Source organism: Boleophthalmus pectinirostris, unplaced genomic scaffold (assembly GCF_026225935.1).
Source record: "Boleophthalmus pectinirostris isolate CB_2022bp ecotype Guang Dong unplaced genomic scaffold, ASM2622593v1 HiC_scaffold_19, whole genome shotgun sequence".
Taxonomy (NCBI): Eukaryota; Metazoa; Chordata; class Actinopteri; order Gobiiformes; family Gobiidae; genus Boleophthalmus; species Boleophthalmus pectinirostris.
Genome location: NW_026571140.1, coordinates 22,083,182 through 22,104,330, shown reverse-complemented (window position 1 = coordinate 22,104,330; position 21,149 = coordinate 22,083,182). Strand labels below are relative to the sequence as shown.

Here is a 21,149-nt window from a genome sequence, read left to right as displayed (position 1 = left end):
GACTAATATTGCTCCTTTTACATTTACTTAGACACTTTTTTATCTATCAACTTCAGCTGTTCAAACATTAGTGCTTTTTTCCAACAAAGAGTGTAAGTGCTTGATTATAGCTGCTGTGAATTACTACCGTATAATTTGATTTAAATGTATTTAAAACCAGCTAGATTTTTTGGTAAAAGACTAAGACTTCAATGTTACCTAAACAGTTATACAAATGTAAAACAAAAACTGAAGTGATATTTCTACAGTCTGTGGTGGTCATGTTTCACTGTCCTAAAGCACTCTATGCTTCAGGCAGAGGCATGCCACCAGTTAACTGTTTAGTCACATTTCAGTTGAGCCAGTCCTTCCAAGAAAATCAGGGATTTCCCAGTGGCATAAACTGTATCCACTCGCATCTACACATATTTTAGCATGCTGTTTAGTTGCACTCAGATTCTAAACACATCAAAGATAAACTTTATACTTATTCTAGAAATGCTTTCCCCGCCCCTCTCTTGTAATTGCTCTGCCAAAATGTGCTTTGTGTTCAAAAGTCACAGGATTGTACTTCACCCTTGTGTACTGTGCTAAGTCTAATAGTGGTTTTCTTTGCACTGTGGTGGGATTGACATCACGTTTTTTTTTCACTGAATTCCCTTTTCTTAAATATTATAATATCTATGTCTTTAAGTCCCATGGAACAAAGCCAGATATCAATATACAGAGACCACTGTTACATGCATTTTGATAAGATGCATTAAGTACACATATCTATCAGTGTATGGCCATCAGTTTCATGTCCTTTACTCATCTGTGTTTACCTGTACGTCTTTTTGTTCAGATTCGCTACATCTCTCAGACACAAGGCTTGCCTGGGGAGCACTTACTAAACACGGGGACAAAGACTGTGCGGTTCTTTTGCAAGGAATCAGACTCCCCTTATGCAGCATGGAGACTGAAGGTAAAACATGTGTACACACTCATTATAATCATTGAACCTTTTCTTTATGGACCTCACCAGAAACTTTGTTGTCATTGTAGTCTACAGATGAGCATGAGACTGAGACAGGAATGAAATCAAAGGAAGCCAGAAAGTACATCTTCAGTTGTTTAGATGACATAGCGCATGTAAGTCCAGATCTGTCCAGAGTGAATTGCTATGAATATGAGCAGTTTTAATAAGACATCATGTTTAATAATTTGCTCCAAGTTTGAGAGTAATGATCACATTTGTTGCAGGTGAACTTGGTGATGAATCTGGAAGGTAGTGACCTGCTGGCAGAGAAGACGGATCGTCGGGAGTTTGTAAACTTACTGAAAAAGATGCTGTTGATCGATGCTGAGGAAAGGATTGTCCCTGCTGAAGCCCTGACCCACCCTTTTGTAACAATGCAACACCTGCTTGACTTTCCCCATAGCAACCAGTTAGTGATCAGTTTGTTTAGTTATCTAATAATTTGTGTAATATGTCATTGTTACATATTTTGGCAAGAGCTGACATTCTTGTTTTCTTCTCACAGTGTAAAATCATGTTTTCATATCATGGATATCTGCTGGAGTCGTCCTGGTGCATACGACTTAAACAGGAATAAAGGTTCTTTCATGAGACCCAAGCTGACCGGTATTCACCCACAAGTAAGCCTCACACTCTCTCTCTGATTGATAGCGCAGATAGAGCACCTAGTTCGGTCTTTATTGCATTCCCGTATTCTGATTTGCCTGGCTTATTGCATCTTGCCTCTGCTGTCATGACAACCACATCACGTCATATTGCTGAGGTCATGGCAACAGAGCAAAGCATTGTTGTTGCTGAGGAGGAAAAAGCAGGTGACCTTTTTTTGGCAGAGATGTCCCTAAAAGCCAGTGTGCTAAGAAGAGCAGAAAAATTATCTCTGATTATAGCAATGAAGATATTAGAATCAGTTTGTAGCTTTTATGTGCAGAATCCCATTTCTACCTCTGCAAAGCTGTTATAGAATAACTTCACATTTTAGAATCTAAGTGACCAAAACCTTCTCGAACACATTTTGAAAGCTTCCCACCTAAGTTATGTGAGCCACTATAACACCCCTGTGGCTACGGCTCATTTTAAGAGATAAGGCCATGGATCTATTAAAATTATTATTAAAATATAGGAATAGGTCCACAGCCATGCAAATCTCCATAGGGAACCAAGAACCATAAAATGTCTTGTCTTTAACCTTTTCAGGTGTGACAAAAGACATGTAGATACATTCATAGTTCTTCCTGTTAATTTGATAAGGCATCTGGACAGTTGCACATTTGATTTAACATGGTTTTACTATGTACATTTGGATAATTCACTTTGTCTGTTATGAGTTTTCTCATGTCCTTTTTGTTAAATAAAATCATAAAAACACACTGCCTTTAGCTGGCTGTTTAGTAATTTAATATGTACAAATCTGTGAACTTTGTATTTGTTTGTATTTCTGTTTAGGGGTTGACTCCGTCTGCTCCTTCAGTTTTACATCCTGGGATTCCACTCCAAACAGGAAATGGACAGTTTGGTTGTAATGACTCCTTTCAGCAGGCTCTTATCCTTTGTCCACCAACCATCCAAGGTAAGTCATAAACGTATGTTTCTATTATTTTGTTAGGGCAGTGTTTTTAAAATCCCTTTTTAAATATTCTTCCCAATACACCCAAACACAGCTAAGCCAACAGGTTATCCTGTTCGAATGGAAGCTTCTGTGCCTCTTGTCACTCAGGCACCCCCAATTCAGCCATTACAAATCCGACCTGGTGTCATTACACAGGTAAATTGGATTTAATGCTGTATATTATATTGAATCTCAGATCATTAAAGTATGTGCACTTTTCTTAGGCCTGGTCCAACCGTGCTCAGCAGCTCTTGGTGCCCACATGGCAGCAGGTGACATCGGTACCTCCCCCACCAAGCTCTTTGGCCTCTGACTCTGTAGCTGGGTCACAGCGACTGGGAGAATGGGGGTAAGCCATCACAGGACTCTATCTGTGTTAGACATTGTGTTAGACATGGATTGTGCTAGACATTGTTAGAATTGTCTGCTTATTGTCTTTTTTACTTTCACAATGCAAGCAAAGGTCTGCTAGATTGTTTACAGTATTTATGCGTTTTGTTTGCTCTGATATAAGATATGCTCTGCACTCATAGCTTGGCTGCTCCAATCTGTGCCTGCTCTTCAGAATATTAATGACTGATGAGTCATCTGTGTCCTTTGGGATCGCTGACAGGGACCATTTTGTCTGTAATCCTGCTGAAGGCTTTTGGCTCACTGTTTTCTCTTTTCTTGAATCAGAAAAGTGCGTCCCCATGGCAACCACTACAGCTCCATGATTGCCCACTCTCAGCCATTCTTAGCCAACCAAATGACAATGTCCACCCACCAGCCAATCAACATCGGCATAGCACATGTGGTGTGGCCACAACCTGCTGCCAACAAAAGATCAAAGCCCTGTGGTAATAGGTAAGAAACATACATTCTGGTATATTTAATGCAGAGTTCAAATAAAGTGTAACACTTTCTTTTATTTGACAGAGGTAGCCACTATTCCCAAAATGCAAACATCCAAAATATTGAATGCCAGTCCCCAAAGATGGCCGATACAGCAAAGAATGTCCAAGAGGTAGAGGAAGAAGAGTCTAGATGTGTGGTTGAAGGGCATCCTGCTGGAGAGAAGCCTGATGGAGCACAGGGAGAGCACCATGAGGACGCCTGCTGTAACGTGGAGCCAGCCTGTGCAGAGCACTCAGTGTCTCATGAGCAGAGACCAGCCGTGGTCATGTCTGACCTGACCAGCCCCACGGTCAGCATCATCAGCATCAGCAGCGACGAAGAGGACAACACGCAGAGGCACTCAGTGGGAGAGTAAGTACTCATTTCACAGAAGACTGCTACTTCTGTATAAATCTGCATATTGAAAATGGTTGATCTCCTTTGTCAATACAGCTGTGAAGGTAACACAGACTGTGAGGCATGTCAAAGTACAGTGGATATGGAGAGGGTGTGCTCTCTCAGTAGTCCCGACAGCACACTCAGCACGAGTTCATCAGCCCAGTCCAGTGTGTCTCCCAGCAAACATTCAAACAGGCATGTAGCTCTACACCTGCATCTGATGCAAACACATTAAGATAATAAGCAAAGAGTGCACCCAGAAAAAGACATATTCATCAACTAAAATGTGTCTTTTGTTTTTATTGTAGTATGTCTGAAGATGAACAGGAGAGTGGTTGTGACACAGTGGACAGCACACCCACCTCTGATACTGGTCATACAAACAGTCCCTTTCCTGAGGAGAGCTTCATTGCTGACACCAACCAAAACTGTGAGCCACGCGTCGCTTGTGTTGCCCCAGAAACCGAACCCTGTAAGCCACAAATTCGTACTGTTGCTGTGCCGCCGATGAGAATACAGAACAACAACACATCCTCTAACATGGGTAGGTATTTAGTTAACAGCATTATTTATGTTGTTTATTTTATTTATCACATCTGTAATATACTGCTCAAAAAAATTTAAGGAACACTTTGAAAATACATCAGATCTCAATGTGAAAAAAAGTTGGATATCTATACAAATATGGACATGTCTTAGGAACAAAAGGATGAAACCTCTTTTAATGGAGATGAACATCAGGTGCACTAGAGTGGCAACAATGAGACAATCCCTAAAACATCATGTGGACATCAAGTTTCTCTCTTTTAGTCTCTTTTGGCTGGTTTTCCACTAGTGCTGGCTTTGGCTGGAGTGATTATCACTACTGAGAATATGAGACCATTCCTTGACCCTACAGAAATTGCATAGATTGTTCAACTTCTCCAGGATGGCAGATTCGGATGTGATGCTGCAAAGGAGGTTTAATGTGTCTCCCAGCACAATCTCCAGAATATGGAGATTTCAGAAGACAAGCAGTTTGTCAAGGAGAGCTGGATAGGGCTGCAGAAGGTCCGCAACCCATCAGCAGGACCAATATCTACTCCTTTGTGCAAGGAGGAACAGGTTGAGCATTGCTGTGCCCTACAGTCTCTGCTCAAACTATCAGTAACAGACTTCATGAGGGTGGCTTGAGGGTGCCATGTCTTGTAGTGGGCCCTGTGTTCACAGCCCAGCACCGTGGAGCTCCATTGGCATTTGCTAGATGACACCAGAGTCCACCACTGGTGCCCTGTGCTTTTCACAGATGAGAGCAGGTTCACCCTGAGCACCTGTGATAGATGTGAAACACTCTGGAGAAGACAAGGAGAATGCTTTGCTGCCTGTACCATGGTTCAGCATGAGCGGTTTAGAGGTGGGTCACTGATGGTCTGGGGAGGCATATCCATGGAGACTTTTACTGGCTTGAAAACGGCAGTCTGACTGCCATTAGGTATCAGGATTAAATCATTTGTCAAAAAAAAACATTATCAGAACCTACACTGGTCAACAGGTCTTGGGTTCCTCCTGATGCGCAACAGTGCCTGGCCTCAAGAGGGAAGAGTCTGCAGACAGTACCTGGACGATGAAGGGATTGATACAATTGAATGGCCATCACAATCATCTGAATTATACCTGATAGAAAACTTCTGGGACATTATGTTTGAGTCCATCAGATGCTGCCAAGTTGCTCCTCAGACTCTAGAGGAGCTCAGTGATTCCCTTACGCAGATCTGCGAGGACATCCCACAAGACACCATCCGTTGTGTCATTAGGAGCATGCCACGATGTTGTCAAGCGTGCATACAAACACGTGGGGGTCACACAAGATACTGAGCATTTTGAGTTGCAAAAAGAACATTTTGGCACAATGAACTAGCCTGCCACATCATTCTTTCATTTTGATTTTCAGCGTTTCTATAAAAATTAAGCCCTCTGTAGGCTGAAAATGTTATTTCCATTAAAAGAGGTGTCATCCTTATCTTCTTAAGACATTGCCCTGTCCATACTTGTATAGACATCCAATATACTTCTTTCACTTTGAGATCTGATGTCTTTTCAAAGTGTTCCTTTTATTATTTTTTTGTATATATAAATAAGTAATTTACTTAAAGTCAAAAATTTCCCAGAGCACTGTGTAGGCTCAAAGATCTGGTCACTACTGCTGTCTGCTCTATAGGTCACATGGCCCAGGATTATCCTGTATTAGGCTACAGAGGTTCTCACAGGTGATTATGGCTGACCTGGCTGACATATTTGCAGAGATCTCTGGTGTGAATTTCTGTTTGCTGTCAACACTAGCTCTATACTACCTCTTTCTGTTCTTTCTGTGTGAGAGTGAAATATAATTGGATATAAGATTCATAATCTGCCATAAAATGAGTCCCTTACTGAAATGTAAGATTTCAACCGAGAACAAATGATACATGTCACACTTAAGGTTGTTGCATGTTTTTCTGGTGTTTTAAAGTGTGCTGAATGTAGCTTCAGTACTGTTGAACTGCAGATTAATGTTCAACTACTTGGACAGTTAGGCCAAGATAATTACTATATCCACATATCTTTCAATATATGAAAGTTGGACAATATTTTTGGGGATAAATATATATTGCTTTTGGGTCAGTCTGTATAAAATGAGCCTTTTTCAAGGAATCTCCCCTATGAGCCATCTCAGATTTGGCTGAAAAAAACAAAACATTTCTAAAATCACCAAATGAAAGAATCTCAAATTTTAGCTCAATCCCTTGAGTCGTTCCTGAGTTATGGCCCGTTGAAATTTTGGGGCCATGCTCACTTTTTCTGAAGCCTTAATTTATAAGCATGTTTGAGATACCATAACTTCATAAGAAATAGAGCTAGGAAGCTGAAAAGTTGTATTATTTAGATTCTTGGTCATAGATTCTGAATCTGTTGTCAAATATTGAGTATCTTTGTTAAGGGGGGCGCTGTGGTCCCCCAAAATCTCAAATTTGGTTGCTGCTCAAATTTTTTTTTTTTTTCAATTTTTGAGGTCCAAGATCTATTTACTCCAAATAGATATTTACAAACTAACTGATGAACTTGAATATTTGAAAGAATGACCATTTCTGGCAGCCACCTCACACTTTCCTGAGCTTTCATGTGGATGGTGTAGAGTCCCAAATATGATCACAGACCTAATGTGATCTTTTTAGCCCCTTCTTTTGACCCTCGGTTCCCCATGTGGGCATAGTTAGATGTTGATCACATTTTTACCAGAAACTTTGGCATATTCTAATTAGTTAGAAGTAATAAAATATCTACTATTAACTTCCTTCATTTCAAATGGAATTTTTGAAAATGAGCTGTCACAGGTAATTTTTGGTGGAGCTTAGGTACTTTTCCACCAGCTAGAAAGGTTCATTTACCTTTAATAGCCTTAAGCACTGTTTACTTGTTATAAGGGAAGACAACTGGAGATTATTTGTGGTATATTGCTTGGAAAAGTGTCATTAATCCTTTGAGAAAATTCAACTATTGACTCTGTACAGAATTATGAAAAAAAAGTTAGTTTGCATTATTTTTTTCTATTTTTATTTAAGGAAGATAATTTGTTGTCTCATAAAGAAACAGCTTTTCATGATGTATAAGTAAAGCAACAAAAGTTAAGATAGTATTCATGGAAACTGATCAAAGGCAAATTACAATTGGAATACTCATTGCCTGTTAAATCACAAAGTCTCTGTGTCTCTCTCTCTATAACCATGGCTTTCAGTCCCACCATATGTATATTATTTTTGCACAAAATTATTACAAGAAGGCAGTAACATTAACAAGAAAAAATTTGATTCTGACACAAAAGTTACCAAAATACAGTAACCTGGTCTGTTATTTGTTCAACGGCTAGGAATTACATTTTAAAAAATTGTCCAACATACTGGACAAATATGACCATTTTGGTGCCTTTTTGTCACATACGGGTAGATCATCTGTATTGGTATTTTGCACACTAAGTGTTCCTAACTACTATTGAACTTCAGAAGTAATGTTTGGATCCTGTCATAATCTGCAGTGTCAAGGTGATAATTTTGTGCTCTTCTTCCCTGAATTTCTGGTTCCAGAGTATGAGGGATAAGAGAAGATGAGGGTTCTGTTGTCTCCATTCATAAATCTCACATAGACATCACCATGTTCATCTGAACGCTCTGAAATATTTCCGATGAACCACCTGATGTCATAAACACATGCACTGTATTGACCTGGCCGGTATAGAGAGCTATCTGGCACAATCTCATATTGCATTTCAGATACTGAAACTTCAGTATATAAATGATCTTGATATATTCTCATTTCTAATTTACCATTTGACACCAGAATGAAGCTGTGGTGTGAGCTAGTACCATTCAGTCTTTGCCTTGCTGTAGCGGTCTTCTAGTTTGGAAGTAAGTTCATGGTTTGTAATGTATTTAGAAAAAACTTCAATCTTTATGTTTTGTGAAGCCCACTCAAACATCTGGAGTGCGGTCAATATTTGATTGCTGTCAGTTGTCTGAAGACTGGCCCTTGCAGCCGAGCCTTTTACTGTGCCAACAAAACCATCACAAACAATGTACCACAAATAATCTCCAATTGTCTTCCCTTATAACAAGTGTGTAAGGCTATTAAAGGTAATTGAACCTTTGACAACAGATTCAGAATCTATGGACAAGAATCTAAAATAATACAAGCCTCCTAGCTCTATTTTTTATGAAGTTATGGTCTCTCAAGCGTGCTTATAAATTAAGGCTTCAGAAAAAGTGAGCATGGCCCCAAAATTTCAATGGGACATAACTCAGGAACGACTCAAGGGATTGAGCTAAAATTTGAGATTCTTTCATTTGGTGATTTTAGAAATTTTTGGAAAAATTTTCAGCCAAATCTGAGATGACTCATAGGGGAGGACAGCTGATTTCATATGGACTGACCCTTTTGTATTTTCTTTGTTAGTGGAGATTAGATTTTATTACTTATTGCAGCTGATGGGCGAACAAGTAACTCCTATGACTGTTACTTCTATGATCATAGGTACAAGCTAAATAAGTGTCATTCTAAATATACTTTACAATAATACATTTAGATTATTTTTTGGGGAGTAATACAGCTTTAGGGTTATTGTGCCTGGGGCAAAAATTAGTTTCAGTATTATTGTTTATCATCTATATTTTTTCAGCAATATATATATAGCACTTTAAAATGTGTTATTGTGATAGGCCTATGCATCATAAAATTATATCATCAATTCTATTGGTGATATTAGAGGGCGTCACAGATAATGACATTAGTCCAATATGGCGATATGTTATCTGATGTGATATTTAGCACCAATATGTTTTCTAAGCTGTACCAGTCTTTGTGTGTCTGTGTCAATCCCAGTTTATCCTATATTTTTTATATTTATATTTATATTTATATTTATATTATAACATAACATCAGTTTGTGGACTATAGATTAAATTTGGATATCTGTATGCTAATCATTTTGTCTAGCTGCCACAGGATTAAGACAAATGTAAAAACATTGGTATTGTTTGAAATAAACAACACATGGGACCATCCCTAGTTTTTAATACAGTGTTCAACTCCAGGTCAAATCTCAAGAAAATCTTTGTCATGACTTGGGAATAGTTCACATTTATCCCATCATTCATGTCTATTTATAATGGCTGGTATCAGATTGGAAGGACACATGGTGCTATATTTAAATGCTGCAAACCCCAAACAACTCAGGCATGCTTACAAAGTCTTGTGCTGAGGTGCCGAAACTTTATCAGGACAAAAGCGTATTAGCAGACCAAGAGCCAAACATGATTGTTTGTATGTAAAAAGTTACTGTGCAAAAACGATGCACATTTTCTTCTTTCCTTCTCAATGCACAACTGCATTCAAATGGATATCTCTTATAAATCTCAGCAGCCCATGGCAGATCAAATTTATAGTTTGACCCGCAAGCCCCCCCTTGGGCACCATATGTCTAGTGCACAAATATAACCGTAAAAGTTAGCTGTTGTTGTGGGCTTCTAGATGCCTTTTTTAAGAGTTTACCTTAGACATACACTAACATGTTTTTATTTGGTCTCTCCCATGACATGGTCTTGGTAATAATCTTAGAGTCATCATCCCAGTCCAAAGGGCGAGGCATTCCAGTGCGACAACATCACCACTCCACGCCTCTTCTCAACCGGCCACAGAAAATAACCCCCGCATTCCAGACCCAACAACAGCAGCCCATTGGCTTTGGACAGGTGGGCACAAATAGCATGTCAAAACTGGTTTTCATTGTTACACTTACACTTAGAAACTTACCAATTTTTGTCTTGGCACATACATTATTTTACAGCAAAAAATCATATGAAATACAAATTGATACAACAGATGAACATGTTGCTAATAAGTAATCTACGTTTCACTTAATTGTATTATTATTTAGCACACAGTTTAAACACTACATATGGAAACCACTACCATCTAGTGGCTAAAATTCATATTATTTTCCTTTCTGCAGGTTCAACATTTTGGCTCATGTCAAGAATGGAATGGCAACTTTCCTCATCGGAGACCGCAGGCCTTTATTCCTCCCACCATACATGGGCATACCTTCACCCTGTCCCACAGCAGCCCCAGCCACACCTCTGGTCCCCATCCCCACATTGGCGCTCACCCTCACTCCCAGCCCGCACTCCTGCCCTACCCTGCGTCTGGTCCTCTGGTTACAGCTGCACCAGTAGCACACTTACTGGCCTCTCCTGGGGCCTCACGACCGGTGCTCCAGCCCACATATGGCCTCTCCCACCCCGCAGGCATTGTCCATCAGGTGACAGTGGGACTAAACCCCCGGCTGCTGCCATCGCCCACTTTGCACCAACCGGGCCAGTTCAAGCCTCTCTTCCCCCCTCACTCCTATATCGCCTCACCTGCTTACGCCAGTTTCCCCCTGAGCCCCACAAAAATAAACCAGTACCCCTACATCTGAGCTCTGCATTATCCTTCATACCACAATAGGGCTACACAAGCTGAGCATATCTCAACCCATAAACCACAAGAACATGGTTTTCCTGACAAAACCATGGCACAACCACAAAGATAGCAAGCTATTTTTTGAATCATGTAGACTTGGTTGTATTGAACTTCAAGCTTTAAAACATGAGTTTCACTGGTGGATGATAAAAAAAAATCTGAAGGAAATAACGAATGAATGACTAAGTGAAAGAATGAATATTAAAACTCACACTTAATGTGTTTTGCACATTTGATATACCTTTGCATTGGATCTTATATGAATACTCTTCAAAACAGGTAAATAATTGGGGTGGTGTGAAATAGTTAGACTTTGCACCCCTGATCCCAGCTATTTTTCTATAATGCCTTCTTATGTGTGCAAGACACATCCATATTTGTAAAGCCATCCCAGTCTCTAGCTCTAGGTTGACAAATGCACATGTTGTCCACGGTGTATGTTGTACTGCTTTCAAAGTATTTGTACTTTCTTGGTGTCTTTTGGTGTTAGCAATGTCAAGTCAGTTAACCAATTTAAATAGGGTTAATCCTCACGCTGCATGTGGTCTTGCATGAGCAAAAATGTAAACAGGAAGATGCATAGACATTGCTCTAATTGTGTTCCAAGACTCGCTGCATTGTATATCTGTCCCCAGCCATAGTGCCTTACATATTTGAGGTTGTTAATGTTACTACTTATATATGACTATAACATGAATATTAATGTACTGGACTGCAGCACTTGAAATTCCAATCACTCAATGCATCCTATGTGTGAGTATATATATGCACCTGTGTATATGTCCATGCATAGTTTGCATGGATGTGAGGTATCGCTCATAGCGATACTTGATGTTTGGAGTTGGTGTATTTTCTTGTGTAGTGAATTACTTTGTTTCCTCAAGAAGAACAGCATGATTTGCTGTTGCAAATGCTTGCTCCTTCATTAGAATTGTTTTAGGATCCATCCTGAATGAACTAGTGTACAAGTGCAAGTACTGAGTATTGATTAATATTTGATAATCACTTTATATTTAGTGGAACTCTTATTACTAACAGTATTTGTACTGTTTGATGAAACTGCAATACAATCTAATTTAGTTCATTTTTTGTCGTCATATTTCTGTTCTAAATGTGTTCACATTGTTTTTAGGTGTTTAGAAGTGTGGTGGGCATGGCTTTGATTAGGTAAGGAAACATGCAAATGAATTCACCGTATGGAATCTTCTAAGCCTGAGCAAACCATGCAGTATTTCATATAGACACATATATGAACATATATTATAGAGCTAGGCTATTAAGTACAGATGCTTGACAAAGTGTGAGTTAATGGTGTGCAATTCTCATTTATGCATGTGTGACAAAGGTAACTTTCCCTTTACATGATAATATCTTTTAAATGCTTAAAACGTATTGGTGTCGACGGCTTATTTTCTACATTCCGTCAGGGAGGATATATATACACATGTATTTATGTTGGTTACACCCATTATAAATATATGTATTTGTGCATTTTCTGTTCAGTTGGCTAGTTTTGTGTGTAATTGTGTCGTCTTTATTTTCAAATGAAGTTGCTTGTGCAGCACCAAAGACTGTATTTCATTTCCTAAAGCAAGGTAGCTACTCTGTTTGCATCGGCCTCAGTTCTACTGTAGTCATGAAATGGGGTTATATAAAAAACAACAAAAACTTAATTTAGAAATTAAGAGGTTTTGTCTAGCTTATTGGGCAATTAATACGTCGTATCATTTCTTTCTTGAATGTATCATAGATAAGCTGCTATATGATAATTGCCACTTCAATAGCTGTGAAATTAGGTGATTTCTGAGTTTAAACCTGGCGTCGCTATTTTTGTATAGGTCCCTAATTATTAAGTGATTGATTTTTCTGTTTCGTGTTCTTATTTGGAATGTCATTGTAACTACTGTATTACTGATGATGAACTTCTGTTGCGTTTGTTGTTTCTTGGGGTCTGTGTTTTTGCATCAGTATTTTATCCTTATTAACCTTTTGGGCTCATCACTGCATATCAAATGTATTGATGTAACTTAATTTTTGTACGTTTTCATAATGGGGTTTTGTAGACATCTAAAGCTATAGCTTGCAGGATTGATTTAACTTTTTTTTCCTTTTTGTTTCAAGTCTGTGCTCTTTTTGTATATGGTACCTGAGTGCTGTGACATGCCAGAAAATCTCCCTTTGGACAAGGAGAATTAATATTGTTTTCCTCTCACAAACGATATACTCAAAGATTTCATACAAACAGGCAAGCACCTTGTATTGCCTAAGAGATGAAATGATTAACCAGTCATTTAATACTGATTTGACCGTTAAATAGATTCTTGCAAATCTTTTTATCTGTTTAATGTTATGCTACTTTTGTTCTCTGTTGTTAAACTGCCTTGTTTTCCTATTGCTCTCCCCTTTATGAGTGTTTCATATCAAATGCAAGAATTGTGGCCACTGTAACATGCTACGTTCAGAAATGGACAGTGTGAGCAGCACTGCGTTTGTGCCTTCAGAATAAGAAAATGAGAATTTACAACCATTACATAATTATGGTCAAAACAGATTTGCATTTTACAGCCACATTAAAGTAGGTGAAAAATGATTGAACATGTAAAGATGACTCCTGTTACTAGTGTGTCAACACTGAAGTATTAATCTAAAAATAGCTGCCACCGAAACCTCCGAACACATTTACACTTGAATGATATGGCACTCAATCTTTGAAAGTCTCTTTGGCTAAACAGATGCAATACTTTTGTGCCGTCATTGCACCACCAAGTGTTCTTAAAGAATCGATTATTTCATTTAACATGCTTGCCACGTTTTTTTGTTCCATTGCATTTCAACACCCAGCACTGAAAGTAACAGATTAAAAATAAAATTATAGGAGTTGATTGAAGTGCAATATTTCGCTCATATGGATATTGTTTTTTAACTGCATTTGTTAACTGCATGGATCTACTGAACATACTGAAGAAAAAAGTTTAGTCAACGAATGAATTGAATAAGGGTGTGACATGCTTTCCCAGTGTTTCTCCAGTTATTCACCAGCAACACATCTGCATAACCTCTCCCAAATATATCTGTCCTTCCAACGTCAACCAGGAAAGTTTGAAAACAGCAACAGGTTTCAAAAGGCCCTTTGTTTTCATCTCTCATTAAGGGGAATAATTGACAAGTGCTGACGATGTCCTCTTCTTCAAATAAGAACTGTGCTGAGATGTTTTGAGACCTTTTGTTGTTTCTCTCCCAGATGTTTAGCGCAAAGTGGACAGAACCTTTCTTGACTAATGGACACTTTACATGACATAACATTTAACAGATAAAACTTTTTTTTTTTCTTTTATGGACATTTATGTTTTGTGTACAAATGTTAATTCAGGGCCTGTATTTGTAAAATGCTACTGTGTTCATTTAGTTAAATTGCGTTATTTTCTGCTGATTTGTGTTCAATTCAGAGTTAACTCATACTGCAAGTTATAGAATCATTTAAGATTGCTCTCAAATAGACTTGATTATAAACTCTAAACTGTTACTGTTTAAATGTAGATTTTTGTGGCTTTTTGTTTTGTTCCATTAGCTTTTATTTTGTGCTACACTAGTTTGCCATGTAGCAATTGCACTGTGCAATATTTACAGTATGACGACTGGGAAAACTAACTCAATGGATGTGATGTCTACAGTTTGCATAGTGTTTCCTCTAGTTCTCAGTGATTTAGGTGTGACCAAGCCTTCTCTACTTTGTCACATTAAGCGGGTTTTCCAGGTGACTCTTTTGGTGAGTGTCAAAATAAGACTTTATGGTGTATTATTGTTAAAATCCACTTTGAATTAAAAAAAAAATCTGTTGATGCAAACATTTCAGACTTGGTTTCTTTTATACTTGGTATATCTTAAAAGGAAATCTACAGTAGTTTATAACATACTTTTTGGTTGACCCACACATGATTTGCACATCTAATCTTCAGTGTTTAAAATAAAAAAATAACTAAGATAGTAAATACACACACAAACTCAAGTTATATATTATTGCTTTACTAAGAAAAAGTATAGACTGTAGAGTGTATGTTGATCCACAAAAGAAGGCAGTTTGTGATTTTGCTGTGATTGTCACATAAAACTTCAACCTTCCATGTACATTTAGTCTTGATCGCCATCTAGTGGCCATGAATTAGTATCAGCATTGTAGTCCACAAACAATCGCTTATCCTTGCGTCGTGCACGTGTCAAAGAGCCGGTTGAGGTCAACATTTTACAAGAATAAAGCTTGACTAAAAATAAAAACGCTTCCCAAATAACAAAGCACTTTTCCATCAGCTGCGTGTTACTTAAAAGACCAGTAGAGGTCGTCCTTCTGTTCTTGTTTTTTTTTTTTTTTTTTTTTTTTTGGGGGGGCAATTAACAGATGCTAATTTGTCTATTTTGGCCAGAGACATCAGGATACGTATGCTACGGTCTTTGGAAATCCGAAGCTAAATATCGTGTGACCAGTGAAAGCGAATGCCATCCGGACACGGGGATCTCACATAGATAGCCCTATGAGTTTGAGCACAAGCTGCTAAATGTAAAAGCTTTGAGAAAGTGTGCTGTGCGCCGCCCTGCGCCACGCGCGGATGGGTGGATCAAGTGGAAGAGAGGAGCGCTAAAGGAGCATTCTTTATTTTATCCTGAGCGCCGCTTCTCACCGCGCCAGCCGTGGACGCGACGAGACCGCGAAACCGCTGTGTGCCATTCCTGCTCGAAGCACCCAGACTGATCCAATGTATTATTTACGGGCCAAAGTTCAGCAATTCATCCGCTGGAGATGGCTCCCGGTGTGAGGAGTGGTGTGCGGACAGGTCATCCCAGTGGCCGTGCTGGTCGTGGCGGTGGATGCTCCCTGGGAAGATCGGATGCTGGAGCGGAGAGGAGATGTGTGAGAACCAGGTGGCGAGTCAGAGCAGCGGGGAAGCCCGTGAGCTGGCTGCTGTCTGCGGGAATGCTTTCATTTCTTGTCCAGTGTGCTTTGGCTGCAGAGGGTAAGCACTCTACTGACACTGGCCGAGACAAACACTAATGCTGCATTACGTTTTGATATTCAGCATAGCGTTGGTGTGATAAATGGCTTGCATTTTTGTTCTCTTCTTAATAGCGGGGTATGCACTTGAACATATTAACCGAAACCTATCATTCTTCCTCACCTATTTCCAGCGACACAAACAAGTTGTAAATCTGTTCATTGCTGAAAGGCCATCGTTAATAGCCCCATGAGCTGCGTTAAGGCTTGTGGGTTAAAATTGCAGTGTGCAGCTTTCTGAATGTTCTGAATGAGTGTCCTGGCTGGTTGTCTGCATTTTCACGATGCTTTGTGTCTGCAGTCGTTTACCTCCTTTCACCTCTGTCAACTCTTTTGTTTCATTGCTCTCATGCTGCACAGATTGGCTTCTTTCTGCAGTAACAAATTCTAGAAGCTAATATTCTTTCACATTTTTACTGAAACTTGAATTATTTTTCCACAACCTTTACAGTGGATAGTTATTTTAACAGGCTATATGCGGATTCACAGGACAATCAGTGTTTCATGTGGGTCAGCAACATTAATGACCCAGTGGTTTGTTCAAATGGGACTATGGGCTGACCAGTACACTCTAACTATAATAATCTTTTCACCAATTTAAAATGACATTTTTATCTGGCTTCAAAGTACGTTCACCTGAAAATGCCCATGTTCTCTAAGCTTCCTCGTGTGCAAACTGTGAAGTATACTCTCACCTCACTGATGCACTGCTACAGCATCTCTAGCCCCCCCACCCCCCCCACCCCCTTCTCTTTATCTCTCTCTCCCCCTTCTTTCTTTCTTTCTCTCTCTCTCTTGCTCTCTCTCTCTTTCTCACTGCTCCCATCTCTCTCCCTGACTCCCTCTTTCTCCCTCTTTCTCTCTCTTGCTCTCTCTCCTCTTCTCTTTCTCTCTTCTTCTTTTCATAGTCAGCACATCCATTCTTACACATGAGCCCAGCAGCAGAAGCACCTGAGCCAAATGCTGTACATTTCATCAGAGCAGCTTCCACAACAGTGTCACTTTTGGGGAACAAACAAGGACATAGATGTAGGCTTATTTAGATTACATCAGACTGTTACTCACTGTGGGTTATTTAGTCATTTTATTAGAGACTATTTGGACTGTAGTGGCCTCTTTATTTATATGGAAGATACTTCCCAAACAAACCATTACCTACAGAACAAATTTTATTACTCCAAAATAAGCAAAACTATTTGGTTTTGGTTGGTTGGTTTGGCCCGGCCCTTATTTAACAAGATGATGTAGAAGAAGAAGCCATTGGGTTTTCTATTCAGAACAACGTGTGGGTCTGTGGTTTATTAAATGCATATATATTTCAAGACAGTTAACAAGTCAATACAGACAGTAAATAATTAAAGGATGTCTTTAACTGAAGAACATGTAGACAGTGAACTGCATGTATTAGATGTTTCATTGCTGATGTAAGAGTCTTAAAGGCTATACAGATATTATTGCTTTGCCATGAATGGTCCACAATATGGCTTTAAACTTCTCTGTCTTGTGGGTTTCTAGGTATTTTTGAGCAATAGAAACAATCTTAATGCAACATAGATACAAAACAATCAGGAAAAGCACATCTCTATAGAGACAAGCCGGTAGTGTGCCCTCCACCAGAAAATTACATGTGCACCTTTAAAATACATTGATTGTGCATATTTTAAAAAGTATATACACATTACAAATCCTCTTGAACAGAGCTTCCATTTTCACCATAGGCAGAACAAATTCACCACAGGGATCATTTTAAAGCACACTTAGCACATTATGTAACACATTTTGGAGCATGTAGTGGTCAAGTCTTAAATTATTATTCCTGTAACACTTAAAGCACAGAGGACTCTCAGAGGGCAGTGCCTGTTGTCTGCTGTGTCTTCTGGTTTCCTGCAGTTTGATTGAGCCTAATGAATTCTTGTCTGCTTTATGGCTTTAGTATTGGCTCAACCAGATAAATTATGCACCAAGGTGACGGGACACGGAACCAAGCTGAGATTGCGCTACCTTAGTTTTTCTTAAACTGCATGAATCTCCGTGATTTACTAGGGCTGCACGATTTTTATTTACTTTTTTATTTTCATTTTGAGACTGTGATTAGAATTGTGATGTTTCGAAAGTAGGATTCAGTTCAGAGTGCACGTTGTAAACAACTCTAGGTGCGTTGACTGGGTGAACTATAAACAGATAAATTATCACAGGAATGTGTGTATAGGACTAAATTATAAGTAAAATCAAATATTTCTTAAAAAATCCAGTATATTTTGTTCATCAGCTCAAGCGATGATGATTTAGATTTGATAGCAATATATTTGTGAGGTGCAGCTTCTACTTTTTACCCTTTTTTCACTTCCACAACCCAGTCTTTCATATGAGTGCTGACAGCTCATTTTGATATGGTTTAACCTCTCAAACCTTGTGTGATTTGAGATGCTATCCAGAGCAATTGGCTGCTTTCAGTTTATGTTTACCGATTTATCATGGAGCAGGCTGGCAGTGAGATACCTATCCGTTTCCTATTTGCAATCCTATCTTGGGATTTGACTGTTATAATGGGGGGATATTCAAAGCTGTCCATCAATATGCTTTGATTCATCTGTTGTGTGCATGTGAGTGTGATTTCCACCGCAAAAGAGGGTTAGTTTTGCCTGTCATAATCACTAATCATATAATTATCAGATTTAAGTGACGTTTTAGGCATAACTCAATTCAAATATATTTTTTTCAAGTATGTATGTTGTATGTATTTCTTGTTGTATGCCGTTAGATGAATTAGACACTTTTAATGGAGATACATATTATGGGAATCAAATCCATATTTCCCAGGCTTGTGCTTCTCAGACACTTCAAAATTATTTATCAATTCTGCTGCCAGTTTTTCCCCTGATGCTGTCTTTTTAAATGGATTCTCGTGAGCTTTAAGCTATGTTATAATGCTCTAACCTCATCAAAAACATACCTGCAATTGTTTTTTTGGTTCATTCAGACATGTTAGAGTAATCCTTTTGGCTCAAAATGCCAGCTTGTGATGTTAACAGCTTTACCTTTTGTTTACTAGAGATTGAAAATTCCTTAGCTTAAATTTGCAGGTTTGTGTGTTAAACATGTGTGAATGAAACAAAACACAAATCAGGTATGGTTTTGATGAGGAAACATTATAACATAGGTCAGAAAATAGCAGCACCTTTATAGGACCTGTATTGTTAAATTTTACACAGCTCAGGTTAAAAACAGACTGTGTGACTCACCTTTTTCCATTGACCCGTCATTTGTTTTGCGCGCTGCCAAGGACATGACTTCTCTGCTTAATCCTCTGTTTTACAAAGAGGTTATTATAAGGTCCCATCTCATTCAGCTATCTTAAAAATCTGACTGATTCAAGCTCAAAGTGACAAAAATATAGAATTTATATTCCAACAAATCTCCATTTCTGACAGATGTTTGAAGGAAAACATCAGCGTGTTCTTCTTCTCATTATGCAAATGTGTGAGTAAATGACTGTGCTGAAGGGCACAAAAGAAGCACTATCAAGTGATTAAAAACATATTAGCTCTGGTGTTCATTTGAGATGTAAAGGGACATATATCATTATTTCTCCCCACAGTGCTGTTTTATGTAACTTATGGAGAAAAAAAAAACTGAAGGTCTAGAGTCCTGTCTCCTATGGCTTTGTTAACAGAGTAACTGGCAGCATGTGCACTGTACAGTGCTCTTATGTGTCATTATAGGTATGGCAGGATGCTGTCTAATTAGCATCATGGGCCATCTGCTTCATATCAGCTCTCATACACTTCTGCTAGAGGAGCACACTAGTATCTATGTGATGTGTGCTTACTGTGGATCACATATATTTCAAGTTAGGTATAGTCATTCCCTATCACTATGGTATTGCAATATTGTAGGACTGGGTGATATGACAAAAAAATAAATAAGAAGATTCCCTCATATAAATCAATCTCTCTCTCTCTTTTTTTGGTCTTATTTAATGATGTACAGTAACTTTCATTCATTGCATTCATTTGTTGATAATAAACAATGCATACTTTTCATCACTGCTATTTACACTAGCACAAAAAGTCAAATTTCTTCCTCTTAAGTCTGAACTCAGCTCCAAACTAGAGCCCGACCGATATATCGGCTGGCTGATATTATCGGCCAATATGGGCACCTGGAGACATATCGGATATGGGCCGATTTTTCACGTGGGCATGTTATACCTCGTTATAAAGCTTAGACTCTCTACATTATGTTCATTTAATCCAATTTACAGACAGATAGATGTCCTAATATGTGGCTCCACATCAGTATTTATCTGCGGTGTAATTTGTCTGTGTCTGTGTCCGTACTGACCCTAAACACACCACCAGAGTCACGTCACTTCACTCGCGTGCTATTGTTTACACCTGCAGCCGTGTGCAACACTGAGATTATTTTCTTTTTACGAAAATCGGTTTGACTCTGGATTAAAGGCTAAAGGCTAATAGTGATTGTTTATTTACTAGCTAGGAGTTATGGGTCGGTTGCGATCGAAGCGGCTCTTAGAGCCGGCTCTTTCAAGCGAACAACGGGAGCATTTTTCTTATTGGGAGCCGTGTTTTCTCCTTTTCTCACTTTTTCTCTTCATGCCGCATGTAGACCCGTAGTTTGACAGCAGCGGCTGAAAACGAAACTTTCAGAAATCTGCGTGTGCATAGGATAAAAAAAAAGTGCACATTTGGCTGCAGTTCAGCATAAAATGAATAAACCAGGACTAATCTTGAGCTCGAGTGAGGAAGAGACCGAGTCTCGACACTCAGTCCTGGTTCAGTTCTGGTTTAGTCCTGTTTTACACATGGTTTAAATCTGTTTTAGTCCTGGTTTAGTCCTTTTTCAGTCCTGATTCAGTTTTGGTTTAGTCCTGCTTGCAGCAAAACAATCTCAAGAGTTGCTTGGGAGCCGAAAGAGCCAGCTGCTTTAGTGAGCCGACCCAAAAGAGCCGGTTCTTGAAAAACAAACAAACAACTGGAATACCCATCACTAGTAGCTAGAATGTGATGCAAAAATGCCATTAGGCCAATCTACTGTATGTAAATATGACGTAAAGAGTCAGAATAACAATAAATGTTGCCTAAATAAACCCAATTTAGAATCCACTAGAGCCAAACCTAAGTTTTATTAAACAATTCAAGATTTACAGTGAATTTTTACATCACTAAATATACCGG

At 38.9% G+C, this 21,149-nt stretch overlaps 1 protein-coding gene across 2 annotated transcripts; it reads left to right on the top strand.

Annotated features, from left to right (window-relative positions):
- Positions 1–141: 141 nt before the first annotated feature.
- On the top strand, positions 142–14,754 carry hipk3b (homeodomain interacting protein kinase 3b). Of its 2 annotated transcripts, XM_055154463.1 has the most exons (14): positions 142–943; positions 1,024–1,110; positions 1,222–1,406; positions 1,503–1,617; positions 2,441–2,564; positions 2,656–2,759; positions 2,828–2,952; positions 3,282–3,449; positions 3,522–3,851; positions 3,933–4,073; positions 4,187–4,422; positions 6,076–6,124; positions 10,002–10,135; positions 10,396–14,754. In XM_055154463.1, the coding sequence occupies exons 1-14, from the start codon at positions 764–766 to the stop codon at positions 10,890–10,892; spliced, it is 2,475 nt and encodes an 824-aa protein (XP_055010438.1). In that variant the 5' UTR covers positions 142–763; the 3' UTR covers positions 10,893–14,754. The 2 variants fall into 2 exon arrangements, with proteins under 2 accessions (XP_055010438.1, XP_055010439.1); XM_055154464.1 differs by lacking the exon at positions 6,076–6,124 and having other exon boundaries at positions 186–943.
- Positions 14,755–21,149: the final 6,395 nt, after the last annotated feature.

Coding starts and splice junctions, on each gene's coding strand:
- hipk3b (XM_055154463.1), top strand. CDS start 764: ATGGCCATCAGTTTCATGTCCTTTACTCATCTGTGTTTACCTGTACGT. Junction 944..1,023: donor ATGCAGCATGGAGACTGAAG/GTAAAACATGTG, acceptor TTGTCATTGTAG/TCTACAGATGAGCATGAGAC. Junction 10,136..10,395: donor AGCCCATTGGCTTTGGACAG/GTGGGCACAAAT, acceptor TCCTTTCTGCAG/GTTCAACATTTTGGCTCATG.